General features: G+C 35.3%; 1 protein-coding gene across 1 annotated transcript; it reads right to left on the bottom strand.

The window, feature by feature from the left end:
- Positions 1–11866: 11866 nt before the first annotated feature.
- On the bottom strand, positions 11867–17670 carry LOC113714633 (immune-associated nucleotide-binding protein 9-like). Its single transcript, XM_027238593.2, has 6 exons — positions 17531–17670; positions 16525–16776; positions 16096–16367; positions 14920–15084; positions 14690–14824; positions 11867–12268 (listed from the first exon to the last, which is right to left on the bottom strand). Exons 2-6 carry the CDS (start codon positions 16754–16756, stop codon positions 12056–12058), a joined length of 1017 nt encoding a protein of 338 aa, XP_027094394.1. The 5' UTR covers positions 16757–16776; positions 17531–17670; the 3' UTR covers positions 11867–12055.
- Positions 17671–18655: the final 985 nt, after the last annotated feature.

Here is an 18655-nt window from a genome sequence, read left to right as displayed (position 1 = left end):
ATTGTATAAAGGTCGATCCTTTTCTAGCTGGGTCTGTTGGTGTGACAAAAGGCTTGTTTCTAATCCTACGTTCCTCTCTGATTCCTTTTGATTGTTCAAGTTGGGTTTGTCCTGTGATGGTTTATTCATCCCTAACCCCTGAAGGTCAGTCTCCCTTGTTACTTTCTCCCCGCCTACCTGCAAAGTTGAGTTGTCTTTGTGTATCCTATTGTCTAGGCCAGCCACGTGTAAATGTTCCTCATTCTGGTTGACCTCCTTCCTCCCAACAGTTCTGGGAATTAGTTCCCCATTTTTGAAAGTCCAATGTGTCCTATCATCTGTGTAGTTTTTCTGAGGCTGTGTTTTTGGTGGTGAACTCCTTCCACTCCCCACTCTCAACCAAGGACCATATTGGTTATCCAACTGACCTCTCCCCACTATCACTTCTATTTTGCAGGTCCTCTCACTGTGCCCAATTCTCCCACAGTTATAACAGAAATCTGGACAACGCTCATACTTAAAGCTAATCCACCTTGGAGCTCCATTCAGTTGGATCATCGCACCCCTCATTAGAGGCTGTGCAATATCTGTCTTCACCATAATTTTAATATGCCTGCCTTCCTTTCCTCCAGCTTGAGGAATTATGACTTCCTTAACCTCACCAAACATGACTCCTATCTTCTTCCCTGTTTCCTTTGACATCCAATGTATAGGCAAGTTCCACACTTGGATCCATAGAGGGGCTAAGTTAAAGGCTGTATTGTCCTCCTCTATCCCAAGGAAGCAGGGAATCAAGAAAGCAAAATTATTGAAATTAGTGGCCATATTCGACTGTAAAGGCTTAGGAGAAGAAACAGAGGGATGCGAGAGAAGAAGCAGAGCTATGAAGACTTGAAGAAGATCGCTCTTGGCTGATTGTAAATGAAGGAGGTCTTGAAGTCAAAAAATACATGACCAATGGGGCAGAAAACAGAATAAATGAGAAGACGAGGATAGTTTTGTCAAAACGGAAATATTCAAGTTGGAGGGAAAGAAAGAAAACAATTGTTGTGTTGAGTGGGTCTCACTAGGATTAAATTTGGGAAATTAATTTAAATAGAAAAGAAAATCTTAAGAGCAATACTTGAGAATTTTGCTCAAAGCAAGGTTTTTTTTTTCTTTTTTCTTTTTGAGCTAAAAGCAAGTTGAAATCCTATTACTATTAATAGTTGTAAATTACCGAGAGAGAGAGAGAGAGAGAGAGAGAGAGAGAGAGAGAGATAAATGGGAGAGAGAAGAAGGTGAACAAGAATGAAGAAAACTTGGGGAAAGGCAAAAGAAAGAGAAATGCTCAAGGAGCAATCCACTGCTGACCAACATTGCCTTTATCCAATTTTGTCAAGATAATAAATGAAGTATAATTAACCACATCCCACTTGATTCAAAATGCCTAGCGTAAAATTCTAAAAATTATTATTGTTGTTGTGTTAATAACTCAAAAATTTGCTTGTGCTAATAATAGCCATCCATTGTCGACAAATTTACTGAATTTGATTTTTTTATTTTTGATCAGGTGGGTGGTTAATAAAAAATAAAGTTTGGTGTATTAATGAAAATTTTGGCAATTCTAATGCACGGAATAGTTTTTCCTGCCAGTTATGAATTGATGCAATGTATAAATAATTGATGGGTAAAAAACAAAAAAAAACCCTCTGTGGTAAATCTAATACACAGAAAAGCCCCTCGTGATTTCAAAATATACAATACGACACCCCGTACTTTGAACTAAATTGTAAATGTGGCAGAATCCGTTAAACTTAACGGAAATAAATGAAATGATAAAAATGCCCTAATATAATTAAACAAAAGATAGCTCAAAAAATCATTTGTTTTACTCTCTAGATAGAGAGAATTGAGGGTTAAGGGATAGAATAGGTATATTTGTTAAAAATTAGGTATAAATTTTTTTTTTATGTTCCAATAAGTAATAGATTCCGTCATCTTTACAATTTAGTTCAAAGTACGGGGTGTCGTGTTGTATATTTTGAAACCACGGGAGACTTTTTTGTTTATTAGATTTACCACAGAAGACTTTTTTATATTTTACCCATAATTGATTAATAATATTCTTGCATATTATTCATACTTATAATAGAAAATTATAAATACTAGTTATATACTAAGTTCTAAAACTTATAAAAGAAAATTAGCGTAGTTGATTTCTTTCGTCGAACATGGATAATTTTTTTTTGGAAAATTAGATAGAAGTAACTGAAAATGATTTCTCTTGTAAGTTGTAGCCACAAAAGTCCCGCAGGTTTTTTAGCCACTAGGATGCTGTGGTTTGTCATGCAAAAGTTGGTAGTTCAGAAAATGATGCAATCCCATAAGTCCCATTAGGCATTATATGTATAGCTTTTATCCAAAAAAAGGAATTACATTTCTTTTAGGGCAAAAATCGCGGTGGTTCTCAAACTTTCAACTTTGCGCACTTTTACTCCTCTAACTAATAAGTGCGTAAATGTAGTCTTCCAATTAAAAAAATTGTGTATTCCTAGTCCATCCGTCTAATCTGACTGTTAAGATAGATGGAAAACACATCACGGACTACTCACATAACATTTATTGGGGGCAATTTTGTCAGCACAGCAGAGGGACTTACCTTAAATCTCTTTCTTCTCCTTCTTCACTCCAATCGACATCCGAAGTTTGTAGGACTAGTAGCAGTAGATTGAGAGGCTCTCAATTGAGCCGAAAATGAGGAGATTGAACATTCCAACTCTCTTTGTGTGCCCCTGCGGTAAATCGACAAAGATGGTGACTTCGTGGACATCTCGGAATCTTGGCAGGAGGTATGCAGTATGCGCAGATGGGGGGCTACGAGTTTTGGGATTGGATCGATGGGGAAATGTGTCGTCGGTCAATTGAGGTGATACCTGATCTTCTAAGAAGGGTGAAAGCATCTGAGCAACAAAGAGATGAATTGCAAGATTTATTGAGCAAATTGGAGTCAAAAGTTTCAAAGTTGAAGGTGAAAGTGAAGAACCTAGAATAAAAATTGGCGAGGCAAAAGCATATTAGGAGGTGGCTTGTAAGGCTATTGGTACTCTCTTGGGTTTTAATCTTATTAATGGTGGTTTGGCATCGAGATGAAAGATGGACTTCTAGAATGCTGCAAATTGAAGGAGCTCTATGAAAAATGTGTTCATGTGAAAATTGTGTTCCTTAAGATGATGATGGAGTAATCTGGTTTATTGTGTTCATGTAAAAATTGTGTTGTAATCCTGCTATATTGTGTTAGCCTTTTGTAGTGTTAGCTAGGTTAACGAATATGAAGTTGAATTGTACTTTATACTTTTGGAAGAATGGAAGTAATGGAATGAAGTTTGATTTGAACTAGTGTAGCTTTGAAATTGTTGTGGCAGGCTGGCAGCCATATGAAGACGACAGTAGAATGGGAATAATTTAATGAATGCTAAAAATAACAGAAACATAAATAACTAATAAAATGCCCTATTATATTCATTCATTTACAATTGGATAAAAGCCAACATAGCAGTCAAAAGGGATCCAACAGTCAAGTTTGATGATAATTTTTGCATCTCCGGACTGGTGTATCTTTTTTGATATCATATTCGGTCACTGCTGCCTTAAATTGTTGCCTTGACTCAAATTTCATCCCTAATTCAAATCTGGGGTCTATGATGAATTTATCCCATACAAATCTCTTGTATCTCCCTTCAAACTGGTCCCTATCTTTATTTGATGACCCGTAATCATTGCTTAAGTGATCAGCTACATGGTCTTCATCCAATGCATCTGTCTGCCTCTCAGGATCTGAAACTTCATCTACAGGTTTCTCTCTTCTTCTCCTTACTTGTTTCTTCCTTAATTTTGGCTGCTATGTTTGCTGATTGTTGGTTTTCTCCAGAACTGAGGCTTGTTGTAGATGTGGGTTGTTATTTCATTCTCTACTGAACATTGGTCAGCTTCTAATTGGGTTTTAGACTGCTAATTCTTGTTTCTAGCTTGCCGAGAGGACTCAGGTGTATCATGCTGCTGTTCACCTCTTATATTCACTTGCGGCTAGTCTCCTTCTCTAATGAGATTATAAAGAAGCTGTTCATCTCCACAATAATCAACATCCCAAGGAAATCTCTTTACTTTAGCATCTGATTCAGATGAAACTTCACCGTCAATATCTCCTTTTGTCTTTGTAGGCCCCTCATGTGTAGTGCTTTGTTCATTCCTTGCATTTTCAACTGTTGCCTCATTCTCCCTTAATGGTTTTGCTGAAGTACTTGTGCCATTGTCAACAGTTTGCCAAGTTGACTGTGATGGCCCTATTCTACTACATAGTACTTCAAGACAAGGTTCCGCAACCACCCTACTTTCATCATTTAGTTTTTCGATTACCACACCACATTTCTTCCGCGCCTCTGAATTACCCCTACCAGACTCCATCAACACTTGATCACTTTCTTCAATTGTTAAGTGGTTACAGTAAGCCTTCATCACTTTGTATTCATAAGCCCAGTATAAAATTTGTTTATATCAACATCTGTACACAATTTCCTTAACCCACTATTAAGATCTTCGGTTGGTTCAAGATAGTAATACATTATGGTTTCCTCAATATGACCTAGTTTCTCTACCATTTCATTCAGTTTATGAATTGACATCCGTTCACAATCACATAAGTCTACATGGTCCACATAACCACCAACATAACTTATGTAACTTTCCCAACGAATCTTTCCCCTGTGATGCATTCTTATAGGAGACCATTCAGATCTTGCATCTACATTAACAATTGCTAGTAATCATTAATTTGGTAACTAATTAATTAACTCATTAATTTCGTATAAAAAACCGTAATCCCAAACCTAGGTCAACAGGTACAATTAAAATAAAATATACTAAACTAATCAACAATAGAAATTAAATAATTAGGCTAGCTCAACAAGACAAAATAGCCATGGCCTAGTAATGTTTTTAATATGCTTCAGGATCACTGGTGCTTATTTATAGACAGTGAGAGCTACATAAAAACCCATATATGAGACCACTTTCTTCTCACATTTCAGACAAAACACCCTCATATTCAACCCCGCAACCAAAATAAAACTTCCTATGTCATTAGCAATCACTATAACACACACATCCATAAATTGTTGAAAATTTTTGCAGAACTTTGTACACTTTAAGCGCATATACTGTATACTAACTGGGGGTTGAAGTTGATGCCCCTTCTCCTAATTTTCCATTATATTGTTCTTCTGGGTAGACTTCAAACCTGGCCGATCTTTTTCCCTGTTGTAAATCTCATGACTGGAAGGAGTATTTTAGGGTTTTTGCAGAGGCTGGTGAAGAAGAAGTTCAAAGTGCATCCGACGTTTGAAGCTTTCGAGGGGCTTTCTTGTTTTTTGTACCATACTGACGAGATTACCCCAATAAATGTCATGTGAGTAGTCCGTGAGGTATTTTCCGTCCATCTTAACAGCCACATTGGACGGATGGACTACGAATATACAATTTTTTTAATTGGAGGACTACATTTATGCACTTATTAATTGGAGGACTAAAAATGCGCAAAGTTGAAAATTTGTGGGCCACCGCAATTTTTTGCCCTTTCTTTTACTTTTTCTCCTTTTGTTTTAAAACGCAATTACTTAACTAGATGAGGGGAGGGGAAAAAAGAAAAAACTGTTGTGATGATCTGGCCTCAGATGGATTAAACTTTTTAGATGATCACCCTAAACCTCTACTCAAAAAACTGTTGTGATGATCTGGCCTCATATGGATTAAACTTATATAATGCCTGAGAAATGACAGTTTGTGTAAATTTTTTTTTAATCTTTTGAACTTCCAATTTTATCCTTATAAAAATTAAATTTTACGCTAAGCACCCAATCACATTTTGCCATTATAACTCATAATCGCCCTAAATATTATAACTACCAAATTACTATAAATATATAAACCAAAGTTTTTCACGAAAATTTTATAAAATTTTTTAGTATGAAATAAAATTTATACAAAATTAGTTCATTTTATTTATTCTCTAATTGCACACACATTAGGTGTGCCCTTAACACTAGTATATATAAAGCATGAGCAGAGTTTGCTATAACAAAAGGTGTCATTATTTGTTTTGCCAAATATACCTTTCCAATATCCACCATTATTTATCCACATCTTATCTACTAAATTTTTCACTCCTAGGTAACTATCACTACATTCTTCCCATGTTAGTCCTTCAATACTAACTACTATGTTAGTCCTCCACTATTAACTATTAGTGCAATAAACACACACAAACACATATACATATCCCATTTTTAGCTTAACAAAACTTCCTATCAAGAAAAAATACAAAAGTTCCAAGAAAACAAAAAAAGAAAGAAAGAAAAATACAAACTTTCCATCCAAATTTCTAATACAAAAGCTCCAACAACTACAAAAACAATTTGATATATTTTAAAAAATTTTCCTTTTAGATTTGCACATACGTAGGGTATGATATTCCTACTAGTATATACATCTTTCTATGTATAAAGTATGAGAAGAGGGTTTGGTGTTAAAATTTTGTGTTATTTTTTGATTTTCCAATTTTATCCCTGTAGAAAGTATGACCAAGGGGTTAGATGTTAAAAAATTGTGTCATTATATGTTATTCCAAATGTACCCTTCAACATTCAGTATGATATACCTATATTTTATCTCCCGAACTTCTCACTGCTACATAACTATTGCCACTATACTTTTCCTACAACTGCTATCACTCTACTCTTCGACACTAGGTCCCCACTGTTGAATAACTTACTAATCAGTAAAAACCATCAATAGCCTCCTTTCTTTGAAAAAAAATTACTCCTATTGATAAGCATGAAATTTTCAATAATCATCAACAAATGATTTTTTCCTTACCAAATATTTTTTAATATACAGGCACATTGTTAAAATACTATACACTACCTCCTGTTTTGGTACAGAGGAATGGCATGGAAAGGAAAGATATTTTCAACTTGTCCATTCCATTCCAAACGTTTAGTATGGTTCATTTAAGTGGAAAAACCCTTTCTCTCTAGAATGCTCATTCCAATTTTTTTTTTTTTGAAATCCCATTCCTCAAAAAAAACCAATGGAAGGCTTTTCCAACTTCATCTTAGAATGCCTAAATAGTAGGATATAAAATTTATCCTTATAAAGTTTTATACTGTATCATGATATCTTAGACCATGTGTAAGCTTAATTAATATTTGAATGTAATTTTTCATAATAATTAATTTTCATTGTATTTAAAATAACTCTTTTCTTTTATACAAGAAAACAAATGTTTGAAGATACTTTACTTTTTGACTTTTGAACAATTATGCAAGAAATTTTTTCCTGAATCATATCAAAATGGAAGATAGACTAAAAATAAATTATAATTTTTGGACTTCATGTAATTTATATTTTATGTTGGTAATTATATTGCTAGTAAATGTAAAATTTTAACTTGAAAATCTATATATTAGAATGAATCAACTTTTACAATTAAATTTGATATCAGTTCTCATTTATTTTTGAAGCAAAAATATCAAAATTTCATGTAAATAGAAAAATACTATTGTAGAACAAATAAAACAAAAAAATAATAAAACATATTATGTCCTATAAACTAATCTAGGGCAATTAAGTTGATACGGAATGAAGTAGAGCTTCATTAGACCAAGACTGGAGCAGGACATCAGCATGGACATTGGTTTGGACATCGGCAGAAGTTGGTCATGTTTTGTTGTCTTAGAACACCGGCACCAGTCTTCAGTCATTGTGGAACTTTAGCTTTTTAATTCGTTTTGTTTCCTTTTTTCAAATAAAAGTTGTAGTCCATGCATACGCCAACCCTAGAACGTTTTTATCATTCCTTTCATCATTATTATCAAACTTTTGTTGATCTTCCCAATAAACAGAGGGATTTATCTAATATGAGATTCGTATTCAGGAATTAGTTTGATGAAACTTTTACTTGGGACATGCTTCCATATAGAGGTGTCAAAATGGGTGACTTGGGCGGGTTTGGGTTGGGTAAAATGGGTAATGGGTATAAGTGAGTCAACTCATTTATGCCCATTTAATTAGATGAGTATAAATGGGTAAGTCAAAAAATGAAATGGGTAACCCAATTACCCATTTATAACTCATTTATTTTAACTTTTTGCAAACTCATTTAAATTCATTTTTGCAAACTAAGTTATCAATTTATACCACTCTTTGTACCCATCATTAGTTTTAAATATTTACTTATAATGTTCAATAAACTTAATTACCAATTTTTTTCATTTATACTCTATGTTACAAAATTACCTATTATTTAATAATTGAATAATACGAATATAAAATTTTGAATTAAGTACTATAAAAATTAATATAAAACTTAATCCAAAAATTTTGAACCCCTAACATTTTTTCATATATAAATTTAAAATTTCATTTTATAAAGATAAGAAAATAGGCTAAAATTTATCATAAATTGGTAATGCTAAAAAATGAGCAAGTTAACAAACTAAGAAAAAATAAAATAATAAGATAAAACCAACAAATAATAATAATAATAATAATAATAATAATAATGTTAACATCATGACAAAATGAAAAATTTGAAAAAAAAAAGGTAGGGGAAAAGAAGAGACTTGGGGGGAAGAGAATTTTAAATGGGTTAATTGGGTTTGATGGGTTACCCAATAGTACCCATTTATTAAATGGGTATTATTGGGTAACCCATTTATACCCATATACAAAAATTTAAGATACCCATACCCATCTATTCATGGACGGGTATGGGTAAATCTAGTTAAGTGGATTGATTTGCCACCTCTACTTCCATATTAGTTGGTATTAGAGCAGACTTCTCTCGGGATGGCAGCTAATAATGCGAACTGTAACCCTAATCCCAATGATGGAGTCGGGGATTTTGCAACATCCATAGAATTGTGAGAATTAACCACTCATGTTGATCATATGGAGGGAACAATTAATGAAATAGCCGATATGTTTCGACAGAGTGGATTGCAAGGCGGAAGAGGTCGTGATAAAAGAGATGATCATGGTGAGGAAGTGGCCCATGAGCGACCGTTGATTTGCCAAGATCAGGTACTATCCCACGAGAAACAACCCTATGATGATAGTTCACCGGATGATGACACTCATGTCAAAAACCCTAACCCTAGGGTTCAACAAAATCATTAATTCGACGAGTTGAAGTTAAATGTTGATGTTCCGAGTTTCAATGGAAATTTGGGCATAGAAAGAAGTGGCCCATGAGCGACCACTGATTTGCCAAGATCAGGTACCATCGCACGGGGAACAACCCTATGATGACAGTTCATCGGATGATGGCACTCATGTCAAAAACCCTAACCCTAGGGTTCAACAAAATCATTAATTCGACGAGTTGAAGTTAAATGTTGATGTTTCGAGTTTCAATGGAAATTTGGGCATAGAAGATTTTTTCCTATGATGATAGTTCATCGGATGATGGCACTCATGTCAAAAACCCTAACCCTAGATTTTCAACAAAATCATTAATTCGACGAGTTGAAATTAAATGTTGATGGTCCGAGTTTCAATGGAAATTTGGGCATAGAAGATTTTTTAGATTGGATAGCAGAGATAGAGTGATTTTCTGATTATATGAATACCAGAAGAGAAGCAAGTTAAATTGATCGTTTACACGTTAAAAAATGGTGCCTCCTCTTGGTGGGAGCAATTGTAGACGAATAGGCGAAGGCAAGGAAATAGCTCGTTCGATCCTGATTAAAGATGAAGTGATAGTTGAAGGCACGTTTCTTGCTCATGGACTACGAGCAATAATATCTTTTCTTGTAATTTCAACACTACGTGCAAGGTACTCGTTCGGTTCTTGAATATAATTCTGAATTTTTATGATTACTGTCCAGAAATAATATTATGGAGTTAGAAAATCATTTAGTGTCGAGATATTTAGATGGTCTGAATAAGGGTATTAGTGATGAAATTGGCTGTAAAACTTACTATCTTTGATTTATCTAAGGCTTAAAATATGGCCCAAAAAGCTGAAATAAAGTTAGCTAGAAAGAGAAATTCGAGGAGTAGTGTGTCCCACATGGACGTTGAAGGCCAGGTAGAACCTCCTGATAAAGAGAAGCCATGTGCCCCACCACATGGATCTATAAAACCGATAAGAGACCTATGGCTAAAACCTGAGAAGCTCCTAGGCATCAGAATACCAATTTGATACCTCCCCATAGAAATAATTCGGCAAACAATTCATATGCCAAACCTTGGGGTGACTATTGCTTAGGGTGTAGACAGTCTGGACACATGTCTAATAACTATCCTAATTCTCGGAGACAAATTAACTTGGCTGAGAAAATTGAAGCATGCTGAGGAGGTAGCAATTCAATGTGATCAACTCTTTAAAGCTAGGTGCACTATTTTTGGTAACATCTTTCATTTGACAATAGATTGCGGTGGTACTCAGAACATCATTCTAGAGCTTTGGTTAGTTCATTGAAATTGCCTATATATAGAGAAGCATCCTGAACCTTATAGGGTGGGTTGGATAAAGAATGTAGATCCCATGGAGGTAACCGAGAGGTGTAAAGTGCCTTTGTCCATAGGAAAGTTTTACAAGGATGAGATAGTTTGTGAGGTGGTTAACATGGACGCATGTCACATGTTGCTTGGTAGGCCTTGACAGTATGACATGGATGCGAGTTTAAGTGGGAGAGACAACATACACTGACTTGTCAAGGATGGACGGAAAATTACATTGTTGCCTATGAAACCGGGGTCTCGGTCACAGTCTCATAATCTTGCAGCAAATAAATTGTTAACTAACTATCTTGTCTGTAAAGGATGGTTCGTTTGCAGGTACAGAGAAACACAAATGCACTAAGTTTGAGGCAATGTCTGTTGACAAAGGTGTGGAGGAGATTCAACCCATGATGTTGTTGGAGCTCAACAAATAGAAGTTTGAGTTGTTTGAGAGTTCGATTGCTAGCTCATCCTAACCTTGATGAACGACTCAATTTATACAATTGAGTTTGCGGCAAAAGTGGATCCAAACAAGTTACACTTTCATGCAAGACTCTAGTTCTTGATGATCTGGCGACCTTACAAGTTTCGCAAGAGGGTAGTTGGGGTGTTTGTTCATGCTTACTCGAGGTCGAGTTCCTCTCAAGTGGGGGGAATTGATACGGAACGAAGTAGAGCTTCATTAGACCAATACCGGAGCGGGACATTGGTCTGGACATCGCCAAAAGTTGGTCGTGTTTTATTGTCTCAGATCAGAAGAAGACCGGGGCCGGTCATTGAGCAGGCCATTCAGACTTGTTTACCAAACTCTAGAATAATAAATTTTTTTCCCACCACTTTAGGTGGAAATGTAATTTAGGTGAAAAGGCATTTTCATTCTGGGTATTACTGAATACTAAACAAGGGGTACGTGATCTAGGCCATAAGCTTTAAGAATGGTGGCTACTTGCAACCCTTTTGCCACTAATTCGCGCCTAAACCAGTCCATTCTGTTGAGATTCTGAGTGTCTCCCCAGTTGGCGGGCGAGGTTTGTCGAGCAAGAACGTTCAAGCGTTTTATCTGTTGCTATTGCCAACTAAAACTTGTTACCATGTCCGCCTTCACTTAACCTAAAATCCTCTACTTTAATCCTTGAAGGTCCGGTCGTTTTTCTTCCCTAAAATTTTGAATACTCCATGCCATGAGCTCTCGGTTGCGCCTTGCTACCGACATTGGCGCTGACACAAGTTTAGCGGGCGCCGCCTGCCAGCCACCTGCAAGTGTCGAACACGGACGGATTCCAGTATACAGCAAAAGAGGACATGGGGATGGATACGACTCATACCACCACATATAGCAAACAGGTTACGAGGAAGCCACTCAAAGATGGACACCTATACAACAGTACAGTGATAAGTAGGCAACAGGACCACAATGAACAAAACTAATGCAAACTAAAAATTTATAATGTGTAACCGTAAGATGTCTTTATTTTTCCAGAAAGTGCATGCAGCCACCCTCCCACCAGATGTGCACAGTATCTGAAGTATCCCATCATAAAATTTGACAACCCCCACGTTCGGCATGCTTTCTGAGCTCCCTATTCTCCCTCTCGACTCCCTCTATATGCTCTCTCAACAGACGGATCTCATCATTTGATTTCATTTGAGCTGCTTGGGCAGCTTCCTCTGCTTTTAAGCGAGCAGCTTGCTCCTCTGTCAGTTTCTGTTCAAATCTACGTGTTGCATCCATAATCTTTGTCTCAACCTGGACAAGAAGAATACAACAAGAAAATGTTGAAAGGGTACCCATATTAGCTGCTCTTAATTGCATCCTAATTCACAGAACCTTATGTCAAGCAAAGACAACTCAAATTCCGAAATATGTGTTCCCCAGTATCCCTGTATCATACATCAACACATAATCACGAACAAATTGTTTAAATCCAACATCACAACCCTCAATATCATTGTATGGCAAAATCAAGTCAGACTATGTACACATACCGGGGAAAACATTAGCAAATAGAAAAAATTTTCTTGATAGGTTCTACTAATTGAGTTTACTGCTTAGCACCGTTCATAAACCATTGACAGACGATACTACTAATAAATGGCACCAAGCCTCAGCAAATGACAGCTGAAAGATCCATCACATAGTACACTTCTTAAAGAGATACGAATATGCTTCAACAATAGCAATCACATAGAGAGATATAGATTATGCTGGAGAAGTGTCTGTAGGCCCAAGTGGATGATGTTCACTGCTTAAAGCTTACAAAATAAAAAATATTTAACCAGAAAAACCAAATAACTCTAAAAAGCACAGCATATTTAAAAGTAGAGGGGTCAAAATAGGTGACTTGAACGGATTTGTGTTGGTTAAAATGGGTAATGGGTATAAGTGAGTCAACCCATTTATACCCATCTAATTAAATGGGTATGAATGAATAAGTTAAAAAATAAATTGGATAACCCAATTACCCATTTATAACCCATTCATTTTAACTTTTTGTAAACTCATTTAAATGCATTTTTTGCAAACTAAGTTATCAATTTATACCACCCTTTGCACCCATCATTAGTTTTAAATATTTACTAATAATACTCAATAAGCCTAATTACCAATTTTTTTTTCATCCGTACTCTCTGTCGCAAAATTACATACTATTTAATAATTGAACAATAAGACTATAAAAATTTGAACTAAGTACTACAAAAGTTAACATAAAAATTTAATCCAAAAATTTTAAACCTCTAGCATTTTTTTCATGTGTAAATTTAAAATTTCATTTTGGAAAGGTAGGAAAAGAGGCTAAAACTTGTCATAAATTGGTAATGCTGAAAAATGAGCAAGTTAACAAACTAAGAGAAAATAAAACGATAAGATAAAACTAACAAATACTAATAATAATAAGAATAATGAAACAAAAGTAGTGAACATCATGACAAAATGAAAAATCTGAAAAAAAAGGGGGGGGGGGGGGGGGGGAAGAGAGGAGGCTTGGGGAAGACACTTCTAAATGATTAATTGAGTTTGATAAGTTATCCAATAATATCCATTTAATAAACTTAAAATACCCATATCCATCTATTCATTGGCGGGTATGGGTAAATTTAACTAAATGGATTTGTTTGCCACCTATATTTAAAAGGAAACCCTGAATAGCAGATTTAAAACAAAGATACTCAAAATTACTAAATTGCTAAACGATCACCCAGAATTCCTTCCAGCACAGAAGATTGTAGATGCTTTTCTTTCCAGTCGAGAAATAACATAACTTGTTTTCTTTACATTACAGAAAAGATCATTTAGAAATCATCATCCAGCAACAAAGTTGTATATGATGCTTTTCCTTCCACTGGAGCCACAAAAAAAAAAAAAAGTACTTTTTTCACTGTCATACTAGGTGCATAAATATGCTTGGAATGAACAGATAGCACATTGCTCATTTTGTTAACTAAATGAATAGCTACCAAATCTAAATGATAAGAACTCCATCACCCAGACTAATTTTTGATTCGCCCAAATTCTGATCCCAACCAACACCATGACAACAGTTATTCAAATCATGTTAAAACGGTAAAAGCTTCTCAAGGCTCCAATTGTCACAAAACATCATGCCAACAAGAAGAGAATTCCTAGCAACCTTGCGGGAATACATCACCATCTGTTAATAACAACAAACTAAAAGTTCCATAAAAACAACAGACAACCAAAATAAAATTTTGGAATTCTAAAACTCCATATAAAACCTCTCTTAGAAGGCAACAGATCATACTACCAGTCTGGATACTGGATAGAGTATTTCAACAACCAAGCATCAATATGAAGAAAGAAAGAAAATTGTTGATTAGTAGAGATCCATGTTATCTGCCTGACAGAATTGTTGATTAGTTCTCTTTTCCCCACTTTAATCTGCCCGAAGGCAAAATAAAAGTTACGCAAAAACAGAAACAAGTTCAGGCCTCTCTTCTTACATGGTTGTTTCCTTACAAAAGCGGGAAAGTTCCTTAAAAAAGCGGGAAAGGGAATGGACATGCATAATTACACTTGTAAGGTATATATGAGACTCCAAGCATATTAGAGGCATATTGTTAGATTCATAGGATGCAAAACAAAAAGAAGAGAAAAAAAATAGTAATCACAAAAAAAAAAAAAGAAACATGTCAAAAAAAGAACAAGTACCATATCAGTAAATTGTTTCAGATGCTCCTGATATGAAGCCCGAATCTGCACCTCCAACTCAGATTTCTCATTTTTGGAGTACCCTTCCAAAGAACTCAGCTCTGCAGCTTGATCATGAAGTTTTGTGACTCCTTTCTGTTAAAACAATGAATTTTGCAGGGTGTTATGGGTTTCACAAGCTTTACGGTAAGAGTGAAGAAAAACATTCTACGATTGCCAACAAACCTCACCTTAAATTCAACAAATAAATCGTTAGAAAATGGTTTTCCTCCATTTTTCATCACAACATCATTCACAAGAGAAAGAAGTTGTTGAAGTTGTTCAGCTTTCTTGGCTACATCCTTCGTCTTGTTATCAAATAACACCCGCCTATTCTCACAAATCTCAAGCATATCCTATATCATCACCATAGAAAGTTTCAATCATGCAGTATGACTTCAAAAAGGGTAAAGATTAGTGAAACTAAGGAGCAAAGATCATGGTGCAAATTAGAGAAAGATTAGTGAAACCAAGGAGAAAAGATCATGGTGCAAATTAGAGAAATCAATTCTCTCCAACCCATCATTTTCACCTACTGATCCTGACACTGAAAATGCTCACAAAATGTTAAGTTTTTGTAATTGTATTGCAGACACATTAACTGGCAAACATTGATCTGATAACCCTAGGACAAAAAGTGCTTGAAAGTGTTTCAGGTCCAAGCCCATCGAGACACCAAGTGATAACTTTCAACAATCTCTGGCCATCAGGCAGTCCAAGAATAGTTGCAAAAGCTTATGGTCCACTCCCGATCACAAATCTAGAACACACTTAGATCTTTTCAGATCACAATTTATGACATCATCTCACCCATTGATAGATAAAATCAAGTTCTGATCCCTCAGAATACCCTTCATTTTTGTTAGTTTTCCCATAGGAGTAACATTAAGCTTCAAGAATGAAGAAAAATTAAGCCAAATTCCTAGCCACTAATATCATATTTATATTTGCCGCTTCCTTTACTGACGGACTGATCTTGCAGGTGAAATGAAACTAACTACCAGTTCCTTTAGTTTTTCTACTTAACTAGCTGATTCCCTCCAGCAAAAAAGGTGGACAAAATGCTCTTTATTCTTTGGGCCATTTATTAACAATGTTCATCATGGTAACATCATCCTTATGCATATAGTTAAAATTCATGAGACAGACTTCATGGAGGTACATGAATACAAGATAATTCAGTTCATTCATGAATAACAACAATAGAATCTAAAAAGCTGCAGTATCTATACCTTAGATTTTGAAGGCAAAATTCTAGAAACACAAGTACAACCTCAAAACCAAATTGAAGAAAACTAGACCTTACACATTATGATACGTAACACCCACTACAAATTCATAGAAATAATTAAGTCAGATATACCTACCTTTACAGACTCAGAATGATTCAAGTAATCGTCCAAAGTCACGTCATCCTCTTCGAGTTGATCACCACCCGTAAAAACCAATATCATATAATCAGATATCTTGTTTCCAAAAAACTTTTGCAAGGTCTCAATAGCAGCAGCTTCTTCGATTGAGATTCGGCTTCTAAGCGAGACAACTACAAGGACTGCATGGATGCCATCCTTGGCCATGCCAATGCATCTCACAATCTCTTTTCCTACGAACTGAGGTTCAGCCAATCTGTCAAAGAGCCCTGAAATCAAAGCAATTCACATCTCATATAAAACAAAAGAATGGTCCTCAAGATATCAGTATTGTGAATATTTAGGGAATTTTTCTTTAAACATTCTAGCTGTAATTGTCTTTACAATTTTTTGCCACAAATATCAAGTTAGTTGGGTGAGAAATACCCGGTGTGTCTATCACATTAATGATTTGGCCATCTTCCAAAACAGTCCTCTGTAGCTCACTGGTTTTGGTAACACCATCAAGACAACTCAATGACTGGAATGCCTTTCTCCCAAGAATACTGTTACCAGTTGCACTTTTTCCATTACCTGTACGCCCAACCAGAACAACAGTTCGAACTCCATCTGAGGCAGACCCAAACTCCCAATCATCTTCAATAAAACTTCCACCCATTCTCTCAGGAATCAGCGAATCTGTACCAACAATGTCAAAAATCTTTCTGTCACAAAATAGACCAAGTCATAGCAATTCAATGGACAATAACAATCCAAAATTTATGTAGCACACATAGCAAAATCTTATGTCATTAACAACAATATCGTCATGATTTTCAAGATACAGGTAGGTGAACCAGGATCACAACAGATACCAATATAGCTTAAATCAGTTCAAACCAATCATAAACCAATAAAAGTAGCACGCGTTCCTATTATCCAAGATAGTTAAGAATATCATGAACACTAAACTCCACTCTCAGTTAGTGCTTGTGCACATAATACATTACTGTGTCAATAACTAAGCACCCAAGAATAAAGACCAAGATTAGATTTTGACATATTGTACAAAGTCACCAACATCAGCTCCATCTCAACTTGCTAGTGCAGAAACAAGGGAAAAAATCCACAATTAACGAACTTACCGATTTACTTCTGTTTTAATTTGCAGGATACTTGAGGTTTAGGCACATTAATACCAATATAACATCACAAAAAACTTAAAGGGCACATATAAAATAAAATAGCAAAATTCACAATCCAAGTCACAGGAGTTTTCATCATGCAGCCATCCATCAAGCCGGTGAAAAAATGAAAATAAAACCCTAGTAATACTACTGATCACAGATTGATTGAAGTAAGGCGTAAAACAAATACTCATATAAGCACAATAATTCTTAACAGTGCGAATTCAAATAGAAATACAAGAATTTTCCAAGATCTTGGGACTTACTGATGAACCTTGGAGAAATTGCAGGGGCGAGATAGATTGAGATTGAAAAGAGATAGAGCTCGAGGGGACGAGGACACTGTTGGAGAATTTAAGTCGACGAGGTCCGCTCATCTGTCGGCATTAAAGTCCAAAGGGGAATTGTCAAACATTGACGACATTCTCCTCAGGCTTTTCTACTGACGGTGAAAGTACAGAAAACTCATTAGCACCGGCTATCGCTCGCATCGTAATAGGGGCATGAATGTCTTTTTAAGTGACTAAAAACTTAAAAAGATTAACAAGGAAAAACTATAATGTTAACAAATTTGTGTATTCATTAGCTTATGTCAGTCCAAGGATGTCATTGGTGCTCTTCTTATCCAAAAAAAAAATAATAATAATAATAATAAAATTAGAGGGACTGACAACCATATGTCCAAGTCTAAGGGTTGAATTAGGTAATAAAATGGGAGGGATAATAAATAAGAGATTTTGGTTTAAGACCTCCAATTGAAAGGAAAAAAAGTTCTATTTTGCATTTTGTACATTTGATTTTTAAACTAGTTAGAAACAATACAAATTTGAAACGAAAAACAAGAGGAAATAATTTCTCCAAAAATGGATCCGCCTCGTTCGCCCGTTTGGATTGTTAATTTCTGAAATTTTTGTAGAAAAGTGCATCGTAACAATTTAATATATGTATGAGATTCAAATGGCAATTGAGAAATGAATTCACAAAAAATGTGTTGATGACTATTTGAAATAATTTTTTTATGTGATGTATGTAAAATAAAATGTGGTTAAAAAAATATGTTGATGATGTAAACAAATAAACTTTTGCAAATAATACACAGTCCAAACAATAGTGTCTAACCATGCCGACGATTAGTCGGCTGATGTCACCATCTTAATAGGTTAGCAGGACCTTTCAAATTTGGAGTTTTAGGTTGATGAAATAATTATTCCTTTTCATGCTTTTCTTTGGATTTTGCTAATTAAAATTCTGCAAGTGTTATATTTTCCAGGTCATAGCTTTGATAATTTCCTAGCTACGTTTTGTTGTCCTCAGTGCTCAGCAAACGCATTAAAATCAGTAGCATAGATTTTAATATTGAATCCGATGATAAGATTGTAGTTATTCTGTCT

Source organism: Coffea arabica, chromosome 10c, assembly GCF_036785885.1.
Source record: "Coffea arabica cultivar ET-39 chromosome 10c, Coffea Arabica ET-39 HiFi, whole genome shotgun sequence".
In the NCBI taxonomy this organism is placed as follows: Eukaryota; Viridiplantae; Streptophyta; class Magnoliopsida; order Gentianales; family Rubiaceae; genus Coffea; species Coffea arabica.
The sequence above is the reverse complement of the archived record's forward strand: the minus strand, read 5'-3'. Positions and strand labels throughout refer to the sequence as shown.